General features: G+C 47.8%; 1 protein-coding gene across 1 annotated transcript in view; it reads left to right on the plus strand.

Moving 5' to 3' along the window:
- LOC102384928 (aryl hydrocarbon receptor-like) overlaps nucleotides 1-14089 on the plus strand; it is an 86240-nt gene that overhangs the window by 70307 nt on the left and 1844 nt on the right. The window contains exons 7-11 of the mRNA XM_014518188.2: nucleotides 1000-1202; nucleotides 2203-2312; nucleotides 4018-4159; nucleotides 6002-7760; nucleotides 13990-14089. The exon at nucleotides 13990-14089 is cut by the window's right edge and continues 1844 nt beyond it. Coding sequence (XP_014373674.1) covers nucleotides 1000-1202; nucleotides 2203-2312; nucleotides 4018-4159; nucleotides 6002-7760; nucleotides 13990-14089 — 2314 coding nt within the window. The remainder of the gene's footprint in view (nucleotides 1-999; nucleotides 1203-2202; nucleotides 2313-4017; nucleotides 4160-6001; nucleotides 7761-13989) is intronic.

Genomic DNA, 14089 nt, shown 5'->3' on the forward strand with positions numbered 1-14089 from the left:
GGCTAGCAAGCCCATCACTAGCCGCCACGTGTGAATAATTTAGAACTGGCCAATAATGGGACTCGAATTAGCATACAAATGGCAGGAACTCTTTGCAACGAGCATTTCTGTGCTGCAACAAAGAAATGCACCCTGCAAAGAAAGCTTCAAATTGGCGGGAAATTCTCCCTTGCACCGGGGTTCTCTTTTGCAGCAGAAATCTCCACCGTGCAAAGAAGCTATAATTTAGCGGGAACAATTTAGCAGTGCCGAAGCACACAAAAACAAAAATCACACCCTTTGGGTTGTGACAGTGGGGAGAGAGACAGAGAGAGATGATGCTACCCACCTGGCATGGCAGCAGCTCCTGCCTGGGTCCATGGCAGACGCTGCTGGCAGGTTCCAGATCAGGACTCTGTGTGGGAGCTTCCACCATGCTGGGAGGGTGGTGGGTCAGCTGTGGATGCAGCCAGCAGGTTCTGTCCAGGCTCCTGAGCCTGTCTCGGCATCCACAGCTGATGCTGCCACCTGCCCGCTGAGAGGGAAGCCCTGCCTGGGTCCACAGCTGATGCCTGGTGCTGCTGGGCCAAAGCAGTCCCCCCGCCTGCCTGGCACCACATGGCCACCAGAGTCACTGTCCCCTGTGGGACAGTGAGTTGGTGGCTGTCCACTCATGGGCCAGATTGAATTGGTTGGTGGGCCATATTTTGCCCACCCCTCTTTAGGGTCACTAATCATAGTTACTTTGCCTAATTTAAGCAAGCCCAAATTACAGGAGCAGGTCCTACATTCCAAGTTTTCAGACTCATTTATGCCATTGTTACTATAGTGCTCCAGCACATCTGAAATCTATTTACCAGACAGCCACGATAAACTGATTCTCTGTGGCTTCTGTGTCCTTCCTGTAGGCCTTGCTTGTTTCTTTACACAGGGCTTTCAATGCTAGATTTCCTTCCCAAAGCACTACTTTTACAATCTCATTCTGGTTCTCAAAATGAGTCCTAACTTTTTCTTTTACAGGCTTTAAACCTCCAAGGACGGTTGAAGTTTCTTCATGGACAAAATAAAAGGTCTGAAGATGGGTCTCTGCTACCACCACAGCTGGCTCTCTTTGCCATCTCTACTCCTTTGCAGCCCCCATCCATCCTGGAGATTAGAACCAAAAACATGATCTTCAGAACAAAGCACAAGCTGGACTTCACACCCGTGGCGTGTGATGCCAAGTGAGTACTGAAGCTGAGTGTATATGATTAAATAGGATTTTTCTAAAATACACCCATGGGTGAGACTCACTTTATAGATAAAGGTTCACATTCATTGTTTAATGACTGTTCAGCTGGGAGGGTCTTCAGAGGTTTTCAGGTTTTGATTCTTGACAGTGAGTGCTGTTCTTTTTGGTAATGGAGTTTAATTATTTTGGGTGGGTTCCAATGATCAAATGCTTAGTCACTGTTTTCCTCTTTAGATCCGCGAAAACATGGAATCTGGCCTTGCAAGCCCGTCTTTAGTGTGGACAAGCTGAAAATTTCTGTTATTTGAGTTACCCATTTATAGCAACAACATGCAGTTCCTATCTTTATATAATGGAGGGTGTATACAAGCTGAAGGCACTCATGCCTAGGCCTCTAATGTGTTCCTTACTGTGACCTTTTTAATACCCCAGAAGTAGGGGTGTGTGTAACTTACACCAGCCCAGAGGTATATAGCTTTGAGAGGTGCCGTTAGTTAGGCAAACTGGCAAGTCACGGCTCTCCCCTTGCTCCTAGGCTGATGGGCAGTGGTATGGATCTCAGACTGGCAAAGCATTCCTGTTCAGTTCAGCACTGAAGCAGCTGATAAACCCCATAGGAATCAATGGGATTTAGGCAGGCACTGAAGTGTTCTGCAGAATGAGGAGTTTACTGTTTCATGAGGCCAGCTATACATTAATAACCCCCACTGCTCTCCCTGGCCACTCCAGTCATCAAGAACCAAACTTCAACGTATTCTTTACCCATGTGTTCTGGGGATAGAGTAGGTGGATGAACAATGCTACTTTCTTTTACGTGGCCAGACTTAGGCACTGGGCAACCCAGGAGGGGTTCTTACTCATAGCCTGAGCCACAGGCTGCCCTTATTATTTAGGGGCAATGTTGCCATTTCAGGACTGTAAATATTACTGGAAGACATAGAGCAGTTGATTTTTTGCAAGCCCATTAATCTGTTTGTCTGTCTGTCCTGCAGAGGGAAGATAGTTCTGGGCTACACAGAAGTGGAGCTGCGGATGCGTGGTACAGGGTACCAATTTATCCATGCTGCTGATATGCTGCACTGTGCTGAAAATCATGTCAGAAGTAAGGCTTAAAAAAACCCCTTTTCCTCCTAGCTTTCTTGGTGCACTGTAGCCTGACTTTCAGATTAATTAGGATTTTGGCAGGGGCCACTAGAGTCAAATTGTGATGGGTGCATGAGTCTGTAGTCCAAGCCCTTGAACAGTTTGCTCACTCAAGCCAGAGGGACTTTTTCCCAATGTGATCTGCCTTTCTATACTAAGCACTTCACTGAGGACTTGAGGGGATGCCTCTTTGTATTACCAAGGGCCTCAGAAGGAGTTTTGGTTCAACCTGTGGGCCAGGATAGTGAAATTAACCTCACTGCAATATGGATATAGTACCTGATGAAGTAGGTGGTTTCATATGAAAGCTCATACCTCTGAGTTAGTCTTTAAGGTATCATCCTGCCCTACCTACTGCCTGACTTTAGGCTAAGAGAGCTAACCACTTATGTTCTCCTTGGTGCAAAATGTAAAGCTTGCTGAACAACACTGATTCGGATGGACCTGACCGAATACAGTTTGCATGTAAAAGCAAGGCCATCTAACAATCTCTCTGACACAGCTCAGCCATAGGAGGATATGCTGCTCTGCAAAAGCAGCAAGATAGGAAGAAATCCTTGTTTAAATGGCCCCTTCTTTATCCATCCTCTCCATGTCCTGACCTGAGGGTTTCTTTTTTCAAATGGGGAACTAACTAACTCAGGCGTAATTGACACTTACCTGGGTCTTCCAACAGATGGGCAGATAGCAGGCAGCAAACCTTGTTGTCATCCAGTGGCCAGAATGTGTGCATATCCATGTGCTTGTGGAGGCTCTAAGTAGCTCCATTGCAACAGCTGTGCTGACCATGTGTGTAGTGTTGAAGAACCTGTCTAAGCTGGCAGTAGGCACTGGAGAAACTACATGTACTTTCTACCAGCTCCCAGACACAAGCAGAAGTCTTTTTTCACTTGAGAGGAAAGGTGTACCTCTGCTAGCAGAAAGGAGGGTACCTCTGCCATCACAGTGGAGCACTGTTGTGTAGACTAGGCCTCTGTCTTATGTCTGACCTACCTTCTTAAACAGCTAATATGTTTCTAAGGAAGCTGTTTGTAAATAGTAACACTGTTGATTTCAATGCCAGTTTACACCAAGTGAGGTTCCAGCCTTATGTCCTTATACTGCTGCCTGGCCCACTGCTGCAGGGAGTTTTACTTCACAGTTTCATCAAAGAAATTAACAAGAAGTTATATAAAAAGTATTTCACATTACAATATTGTTGTGGACTTCTTTAAAAGAACACATTCTCCTCTCAAAATGTTGCTGTGATGGCCAGGATCAGCTAGCGTAGATGAGTGCTCTTTGGACAAATTATGTTTTGTATGGTTGCAACTTTCTAACAGTAAATTAGGTTGTTTGTCTTACTGACCTGTGCAAGGGCTTTGGAAGGGAAAAGTGTCGCCTTCCTCCCACAGCCTAGCTCAGGGTACAAGGAGGAGCTGTTTCTGCAGCACTGATGGTTAACCTACAGCCTGGGTGGAGAAAAATGATTTTCTGAGAGTGGCTTTTGGTCAGCTGCACATTGCTTGGGCAGCCTGTAATGAAGGGTGCCCTGGGGTCCACAAGATGGTGCTGGAAGATCCCACGGCAATGTCAGTATCACTCAGACCCACAAATTGCTCAGCACTGCCTGTGTCTCTGCAAGTCTAGCTTTGCTCGTCACCTTCATTTGACATCTTTTCCAGTGATGAAAACTGGAGAGAGTGGCCTGACTGTTTTCCGTCTCCTGACAAAAGAAAATCGTTGGAAGTGGGTCCAGGCCAATGCCAGACTCGTCTACAAGAACGGCAAACCTGACTACATCATTGCCACACAACGGCCACTTGTGTAAGTGTGGGGCTGCAGACCTGCAGGGCTTCTAAACTCTCCTGAGGTGTCAGAAGCTTCGTAAGTGTTGGCACTAGATTTATGACCCAGATGCCTTATTCTCGGTGGACCCAAACCTTCAGACTGACCATGACCTCTCCATTTGATAATAGCCAAATAATATTGATACACAGTAATAGCAGATAAGAATAATGCAAATAATTCTATATCTACCAGTCCCAGGGTTCACAGAGTCAAGGTACATCTGGCCAGTAGTGGGCTTCACTCTGATGTTCTCTCTTGAATGTGAGATGTCAGCAGCCTGGAGGTCAGAGGCCAAGGTCCCCCCCCAGCCCGCCCAGCCCCCCCAGTGGGGCGGGTGAATTGGACTGGTGGTATGCCCTCTGTCTACAGTGACCTTGGGTTCCCTTCTCAGGGACCCTTTTCTTCCCTTGATTTCTTTGAAATTCTTTATTTTTGTATCCTTTCCTCCTTTGATGACTCTTCATCTTTGGGCAGTGTTGATTGGTCTCTCTGTGGTTGTCAGGACTTTCCACGTCCTGTCCTGTCAGCATATTCCTTTATTTCACAAACCCATCACATGCACACATCCTCATTCGGTTCTTGCCAGTGTCCTCCTAATTTGGTCTATTTACCAAAACTGGAAATCCCAAGGGCTCTGTAGCAGAGAACTGTGAGCTGGTCAATGTGGCAGAGTCCCTTATCTCATATTATGGAACACTGTGGTACATGCCTTCAATTTCACAGCCTGTGTGTCTGCTTGCTGTTTGCCTCTGTCATACAGTGGGCCTTGAGGAAACTTTGTCACAAACAGGATTTTAGAAATCAGTTAACCTTTGCCGTTGCCCTGGACCACTGTTCTAATATATATCTATTTTACCTACAAGCCAGTTCCCAAAAGCAAACCTCTGAATGCCATTTTCTAGCAATCAGTAAGGAGGACCTGATGTTAAGGGTAGGAAAGGACACTTGCTTCATCCTCATAGCTCACTATCTTGCTTATTACTTTCCTCAAAGGACCAGGATGGACACAAACTAGGCAGTGATTGCAATGGAAAGAACTTCAGTGCTCACTCATTGCTGGTGGCAGGAGCCACGGAGAACGTTGAAATATTTTTAAAGCACAGAAAGAAATATTTCAGGCCTGTTCCTGATCTCACAGCAGCTTCACATTGCTGTAATGGCTGTATGGGCTCACTCCTGGTTTACTGTAGTGTAAGGTCAGAATTGGGCCTTTCTGAAATGTCACTTATGACCTCACATATGTCCTGTAGATTGTGTCTGAAGGGTGGACATTACAAGGCTGTGCTACAGTAAGAGCAGGACTTAGGGAACTCATACATGAGCATCAAGGCTGCTCCAGCACCCTGTAATTGCAGTATATTGGAGCAGACTCAATCGATGACACCTTACTAAGTGCATTTCCCTATGGGGCACCACTGCCTGGTAAAGCTAAGCTCCCTTTCTTTTCTGTAGGCCAGCATCTCTGGCTGAGCTACAGCACCCACAATCCAGGGTATTCTCCCCTCTGATTAATTGAAGGGGTACATTGTTGGAGCCACAGAGTTCCTTCATATTTGATTTCTGTGGCTTCTGGGTTTGAAGTGATAGTGTCATAGCCTTACTGAGAGTCATCCAGTATCTTCTCACAGTGCCTCCCAAAGGACATAGAAGGTCTACAGAAGTCAATTTGTAAAGATTCCTCAGCACAAAGAACCATGTGTTCTAAGAATAGTGATCTTCACTTCTGTGATGAAGAATTATTGGTTTCATTGTTCATGTCTCTGTCAGGCTGACTCTTTGGGTGCATGTCATCACAAAACTTTTTTTCATTCTTTGCAGAGATGAAGAAGGAGGGGAGCATCTAAGGAAACGATCTATGCATCTACCTTTTACCTTTGCCACGGGGGAGGCACTGCTGTACCAAACAACTTACCCAATTCCCAGCTTTCTTGAACCTTTCCAAAGCAAAGGTAAAAATAGCAAATCCAAGAAGAATTCTCAGAGTAAAGGAGGGAGGTCCCAGAAGGACAACGTGGACCCAAACTCCCTCCTTGGTGCCATGATGAGACAAGATGAGTCCGTGTATGTCTCCCAACCAGCTACAACCCCCAAGCATTCCTTCAGCAGCAATTTTTTTAACCACTCAGGTGAATCTTACTTATTTGGTACAGGAGGAGATTCCTGGAATGCAGTTGCTAATCCAGCTTCCTCTGGAGAAAATGGTCTCAAGCAGGAGCTAGTCAACTTGAGGCAAGGGGACCCACTGTTATCTACCCTAGACTCTCTCTCTATTAGCAGTGATGAAAACTGTTCAAATAACGAGCTGTTTAATGCCCTGGAGAGTCTAGGATTGAATGCCGAAGACCTGGAGCTCCTGTTATTAGATGAGAGGATGGTGAAGGTGGAAATGGACCCAGATTATATTCCATCCCTTAATGATCTGTTAACAAACAATGAAATCCTGTCTTATATTCATGGTTCTCTTGTAAACAAATATGAGGGTGAGCCTACAGGGGTGCAACAGGGCTTCCTCTTGCCAGACTCAGCCCAGAATCCAAGCAAACACCCAGCAATGTATCCATCCCAAATGCAAGACAAAGGCTCCCAGTACCTCCCTCAGCACTTGCAGCAGAACCAGCAGCCACTGATCTTGCAGCTTTCACAGCAAATGCAGCAGCACGTCATAACACAGAACCAGCAAACTGGCCAGCCGTGGGAGCAGCTGTCACACTCAGCACTTAGTCAGCTGACACCCCTGCTGATGAAGCAAACTGATGAGGATAAGCTTCAGCATAATGGTCTGCAGTGGAGGTCACCAAGGGGACCAGCTGGGGAAGGTCTGTCTCAGTTCATAGAGTCCGCCCTTAGCAATCAGCAGCAGAACACCCAGTGGGTCAGGCCTCATGGATCAAGCCTGCAAACCTCAACCCATCACCATCAACCCATGGAAATCCCTTATCAATGCAAGCAAAATGGGAGGCAGTTGGAAGTTGGCTTTCAAGCCACACATGAAGTACATCAACCATTCCTACCACAGGAACAGCCCCCACCCGTGCAAACCCAGCACTGCTTCCAGCAAAAACAGGCTGAGATACAGATAGAGCCGCAAGGTCAGCTGAAACAAAAAACTAGTCAGCAGTCACTAAGAAATGGTCTGTGTAACCATGACTCACCCAATCAGCACATCTTGGGGACTAGCACTTGGCAGGACTACAGCTCCCAGCTAATAGGGCTTCCAGCACAGGCAGAGACCTATAGTGTCCAGCAAGAACTGAACTCCCAGCCCCAGGTCTGTTCTGATTCAGTGCCAAACACAGGAGTGTCTACAATTCATTTCTACTTGAATGGGTTGGCAGATATGGAGACAGTGAATAGTGGAGGGTCCCAAGAGGATCTCTCTCCATATTCAGGATTTTTACCCCCATCCTCCTATCAGATTCTTTCTCAAAAGCAGCCAAGCCCAGTTCCTTCAGACTCCCAATATCCTTTTCCGAATTCAGCTGTGGATCACTTTGTGAACATTGGTGGCCAACAGGAGGACTCTGTGAACTCTTACGGCATATATACATCATTATTAAACCGGGAGAATAGTCCTAAGGTAAGGGCCTCTTTTGCATTTGAGCTAAAGATTTCCACAGTGCGTGTCACATATGTTGGCTCCTAATCAAGCCACATGTACACAGTTATTTTACTCATTCAGCAGCTGTGCCCACGGGCATGTTGTGTTCCTCTGAACTGGCTACCTCAGAAACTGGAATTAATACAGCCATGTCTGTCTGGTGCCATGGGTCTATTACCTCTGTCACTCAGTGATGCTAATTAGCCTGCCCAAAGTACTGTGCGGGCATAGCTACGTGGGCTTTCATTGTAGGAGGCAGCCCACCTGGACTAATGCACCATGCTTGAGATCACTGCTGCCAGGCGCTGTAACTTACCATGCAGATGTAGGTTACGTGACTTGCTTACATGAAGCAGAGTGGACTGTGGTCTCTCAAGCAAGTACTCTGAGCACTGGATTCTCTTTACTTTCGTGTGATCTGCCTACAGTGCAGATCCTTGGACAGTACCAAGTGGTGCACAGGGCAGCTTGGGGAAGAACACTGTGCAAAGCTAGTCTTAGTACATCTCCCATCCTAGTCTGGATGCATGAACACCTGGAGTCTGCTCTTGAAGGGCTGAGGCCCTGTGCAAAAAAGCACTTGCCATATGGTGGTAGCATGAAGGGGCATGGCATGGAGCCAATATGGCTCTGGAATACTGGAAGAGTCTCTGGTGCTAGAGCACAATTCCCTTGAATGGCTACCCTGTAGTGTGAAAGGGTTTGAAGATCTTGTTTTGCTCATTTATGCCTCCTGCCTATGTCCTTGGTTCATTGACCATGAGTAACCATCCCAGGAGACTACTATTGCTTGTAGTCTGACTGGGATTTCATTAGCTGAGAGTTTGGACTGGATCTGCTGGGCCAGCTGGCACCTAACAATGATGGTGTGAGCATAGATAATGTTGTACAACAAGCTTTTCCACATTAATTTCCCTGAGAGTTCTGCTCGTGCCCTCATAGCACATTTTGGCCCAAATCTATGTTTACCCAGATGGATCCCAGCAAGGGCCTTGACTGAACACCGATTTGAAATCATAAAAGTATAGAACTGGAAGTGACCCCAAGACATCACCTAGTCCAGCCCCCTGGACTAAGATAGGTACACCTCAACCAGCAGGAGTCAATGTTTTTCATGGATGTGCAACAATCAGTCTTGGGGAACTGCTCTGCACCACTCCCCTTTGCTGCAGAATGTGCTGCTCCTCAGTGTCTGAGCCCTGGTCCCTCCCCAGTCTACCACATGCCATGTCCAGAAGCTGCCCATGGCATTTGTGGCACACTTGCTGCAAGTTGGCCACCCCTGATACCGGACATCCCAAAGGCACATTTGTCTAAGACAGCGCTGTCCAACTGATGACCCACAGGCTAATCACAGCCCATGAGCAGTTAACGGGTCATCCACAGGCCCTGCTGGCTGCCTCTCCTGCTTCCATGTGGCAGAGCATGGCATAGGGGTCCATGCGCCACCTGTGCAGCCCACATGGAGAGCAGGGGGTTTGTCCAGCAGGCGAGAGACAAGTGCTGCCACAGCAGCATGGAAAGCAGAAGAGACCATGTGCCACTTCTGCAGTCCATGTGGCAGGGCCCAGGGAATCTGCATACCACAAGTGGGGGCTACATGCAGCTGGCCCAGGGGCACCAAAGTTGAACAGGCTCAGTTTAAGCCAGGGGCTGGCAATCTATGGCTAATGGTTCTCCGGGCCAGATCTAGCCCACTGAGAGGTCCAACTTGCCCTGGGGAGGTTCAGTTTGGCTTGGGGAATCAGTCTTGGGGAACTGCTCTGCACCACTCCCCTTTGCTGCAGAATGTGCTGCTCCTCAGTGTCTGAGCTTACCCTTGCCACAGGCGGGCTGGAAATCTGGCAGCCAGTCGCTTGGAGTGGGGGCTTCCAGCCCACAGTGAAAGCCCAGTTGTAACCTCCAGTCCATGCTGTCAAAAGGCTGCTGATCCCTGCTCTAAGTTGTTCCAAGAAAATTAACAGATTCCCTTTTAAGTTCAGTGCACTTTAGATAAGATCTATAGCTTACAGATTTTACTAACCAAGTATACATAGTACCCACACAGGGCTAGAACTAGGTTTAGGCACAACCCAGGGGATGCAGAGCCCCCTGCCCATCCAGGAAGGATCTACCCTTTCACCTTGAAAGGAAAGGGCTGTGTACAGGTACAGGTACACAGCCCTAGGAAAGGAAAGGCTGCAAGCCTACTGTTGCACACATGAGGTGGTTGACAGTGCCAGCTCCTCCCTTACCCCAGATCATTAAGTGGAGGAAATAGGCCCTGCACTCCCCTGAGCATAGAGGCTGCAATCTTATCCAGCTCTTACCCATGTTGTTCAATTATACAATGGATACCCTTTGAACCCCACTCCCCATCCTACTGCACACCCTTATTTGACTGATAAGGATAATTTCAGAGCCCACTGGAGCGTGTCTGCAATAGACAGGGACACTGTTAACAGTTGTGTTGAGTTGGGAGTGAAGTATGCTAAATGCCCAGGGTGTAGAGCACTGAAAAGAGTTATACGCCTGATGCCCTAATGAGTTTCACTGAGAGCTGGGCCCCTGTATACTTGGAGCATCCCAGCTGAAATCACCAGAGTACAAGGACTGGCACAGCCACCCCGCGTGGCATAGGTTCTTTGTGCCTTCAGGAAAATTCAGTGTGTCCCTTCAAAGGCTAGACATATCTTACCAGAGATCTGCCTGTGTTCAGAGGTGGAGGTGGGGATCCCTGGGTGAGGATTTCTAGCCTGTGCAGGAGGGTAGATGAGATAAAGCAGAATGGTCTGTCATGGCTGTAACCTGAAAGAATCTGTGAGAAGCAAGCACTCAAATAAGTGCCTCTCAAAGCTGAGGGAACCTGAGCCATAGCCCTTGAACTGCAGCTCTCTCCATTTTTCATTTTTCATTAACGTTTAAACATTATGGATCCCACTGGAAGACTTTGTGGGACTTCTTTTATACACTTTTCCTTTGATGCACTTTATGCATCAACAGTTGTACACTGGTGCTCTATAGGATTTGTTTTGATTAAATTTGAGTTGGTATCCCAGACTAAGAAGTGTGCATCACACAGGTGAGCAGCTGCACATGATAATAGCTATTAGTACAGGCTAGGGACCCCCAGTTTCCACTGCTGTTATAAAAAATGGTGAGTGCCCAGCTCTCTGGAAACCAGGCTGAAAGCAACTGGTTGCCCATTTTATTCTTTCTGTTGCTTCCAAAAAAGACTGTACAGCATCACAGTTTCCTGCAGGACCAGTTGGTGTGTCTGCAGTTACACTGGGTGGTGTTTCTTTACCTCTGGTTCGGTTCTTTGGCAGGGGCAACCAGCATTTCAGTAGATCTGGAAATCTGAGATAAAGCGAGCCCACAGCTTGGGAAAAGGTAAGGAAGGGAAGGGGCAGCCTTGGTAAGGACACTAAAGAGAAAGGCATTAACAGGTACACAGCCATTTATTCATCAGGGGACAGCATCAAGTAAAGGATAAGTCCCAGGGAAGAGTGCAGGACAGGCAGCCCAAGGGAGCTGGTGCAGTGGGAGGACCCCCTCTCTTCCTCTTTAAGGGCCATGGAAGCGGGGGCAAGGTAGGAATCTCTTACCTCCCTACTAAGGCTTGAAAATGTTCAGTAGGAGCATCTTGCACCAGCACCCATGCACACTACGAGTGCTGAGTACACACACCACTGTTCCCTCAGAGGGAGACCCAGTCTCAGTATCAGTTCTTGGGAGTCAAGGGCCCGAACTATCCAGATCGGTTGGGTCAGTACACCCTGTGGTCATGCATGCTGGCCTGGTGTAGACATGCTGGTTGAGGGAGACACCAGCTCAGAGCCCTTCTGTTGCATAGTTTCCTGGTGCTAAAGTAGATGAAGTCATGGGAGGGGGTCTGTTGTAGTATACAAGCATCCATGCTTTGCTACATGGAAAGAGAGGGATGCAGTGGAACTGGCCATTAGTGCCACAAGTGGTAGTTGTTCTTAACACTTACCTGTATGAAACATCCTTAAGGAACCGTGATGCCTTAGAGGTCAGAGACAGAACCTTGCTCCTCTAGACTTGCATTTACTGCTCGCCATCAGTCACAACAGCAGGGCATAAAGTGGCCTCAGACACCTAGTGCTCATCATTTGGGCCTCATGGACAAAATGAGTGGCATAGGGCCAGTCTGCAGGCTGGATTGGACCTTATACCCCAGGATCAGGCCTGTATGGCCAGACCTGGACTGCACCATCCCTACCTGGCTGCACATGCTGGAATTGGAGCCCTGGGACTCCACATGGCTCCCGTCCAGTCTTGCTTGCTGGGATCATGGCCCCAGGACCCTGAACCACCCCTGTCCTACATACTAGGATGTTTGGGGCCGTGGACTCAGCGCCATCTCTTCTGGGCTCTGTGCGCCAGGGTTGGGACCCATGCTGCCTCAGCCCAATCCTGCATGTGGGGATTACTGTCTGGGGTCTGAGCAGCCTCCGCTTGGCTCCATGCACCTCTGGCCCCCCATGCACCCCAGGGTCCCATGCCACCTCTGCTCAGTCCCACATATGGAGATTGAGCTCCAAAGCCCTATGTTGCCTCTGTCTGCCGTGTGCGCCAGGACTGGGTCTCACATTGCTTGGCATACACAGCCACAGTCCACAGGGTTCCCCAACAGGCCAAATGATGAGGATCTGATCCATGGGACAGGGGTTCCGCACCTCTGCTCTAGAGTATTACATCCCTGTCTTCCTGTTTACCTGGCATCCTTTATCACTGAACAGCACCTCAGCTCCTCTGACAGATGAACACAAGGGTGCTTCATATGTTTCTGCTCTCTTAGTATCAGAGATGTTTAAATACAGTTGCATTGTCAACATAATCCAAGACTTGTTATAGGAAGCCCCACCACTGATCTGCTGGCATATTACCTTTGGTCATCTGACAGTTGTTATACCCAGAATCAAAGCAGGACACTAGGACACATGGCCATAGTCTATGATCACAGCAGTGTTCTAGTCTTGGTCAGAGTATGTTTGGGGAACAGCTAAGGGAATAAAGCGGTAGCAGACACTGTTTCAATGCCTCTGGACAGAAAATTGCACAACTATTCCCCCATCCAGAATATAGTAACATCTGCACGGAATGCCACAGCATGTACAGCCTCACCAGATTCAGAGAGCCATCATGCCAGCACAGCACTCCTTCTGCAGGTCATTAGTTGCCTCCATTGAAGCCTTATGTTGTACTTCTCGTTCTGGAAGCTCCATTGTGCAATTTCCCATTAACACAAAAGAAGACAAAAATCCAGTTATGGTATAATGGATTTCTAATGAGAGCAACCATACCTGTAGGCCAAGACATGGGTGACTGGTACCACCTTAGTCAGGGGGGGGAACGTGCCCCCCCCCAGCAGTCACCCATGTCTTGGCCTACAGGTATGGTTGCTCTCATTAGAGTATATCCTCTATGTGTCGCCACTGGTCCAAGATGTTTCAAAAGGGACCCATTGGGGAGGACCTCAGGGGTCCTTTAGTCCAATGTCCTGCACAAATATAGGATTCATATTCCTTAAACTTTTTCAGTCTCTTGAAAACCTCCAGTGAAGGAAGTTCCACAACTTCTCTGGGGAATGGGTTGGGTATTTTCGTGTTTGGATGTCCATATTGAGACCCCTTTGAAAAGGCTGGATGCTCAGAAAATGTTGAGCACCTGCCCTCTGAAAATCCAGTCCCTTTCAGGAGTCTGTCATTGGCACCCCAAATCACGAATCATTTGCAAAACCATTGGTGTTCAAAACTAGCTTCTGTTTTAAGCTTCTGCCCATCCCACAGTGAAGTCAATGGGAATCTTTCATTGGCTTCAACAGGAATTGGATCAGGCCCACAGTGAATATTGTTCTAGAGAGTATTTCTTGCCATGCACAGCAGATTCTACAGCATGATGTGCCCCTTTCCACAGAATTGAGCCCTAGGTGAGGTGGCTGAGCTCCAGGACTGCCTATGGTACCTATCTGACCCTATTACTGGCAGGCACTTCACAGTTGTTAGTGCAGGTACCTTCCTGTGCAGCAGGGGAATGCTGTTTCTGACAGATGGAAAACTGGGGTGAGTTTCCCTAAATCACACAGTAAGTCTGGTGGAGTGTGGAATTGATATGGGGTCTCCCATGCTAACACCTTACATTTTTGCCTATCGTGTTTAATGTTCCAATGTATCTTAAATATTCTCTCTCTCTCTTGTTTTAGCCTGAAAATGATTGTGTTTTAAACAATGCTAATGTGGAATACTCTGGAGACGGCCTCCTACCCAATGGAAACCCTGCTTCCTCCAACAAGCTGCATTCCT

The sequence above is a fragment of the Alligator sinensis genome, unplaced genomic scaffold (assembly GCF_000455745.1).
Source record: "Alligator sinensis unplaced genomic scaffold, ASM45574v1 scaffold233_2, whole genome shotgun sequence".
NCBI lineage: Eukaryota > Metazoa > Chordata > Crocodylia > Alligatoridae > Alligator > Alligator sinensis.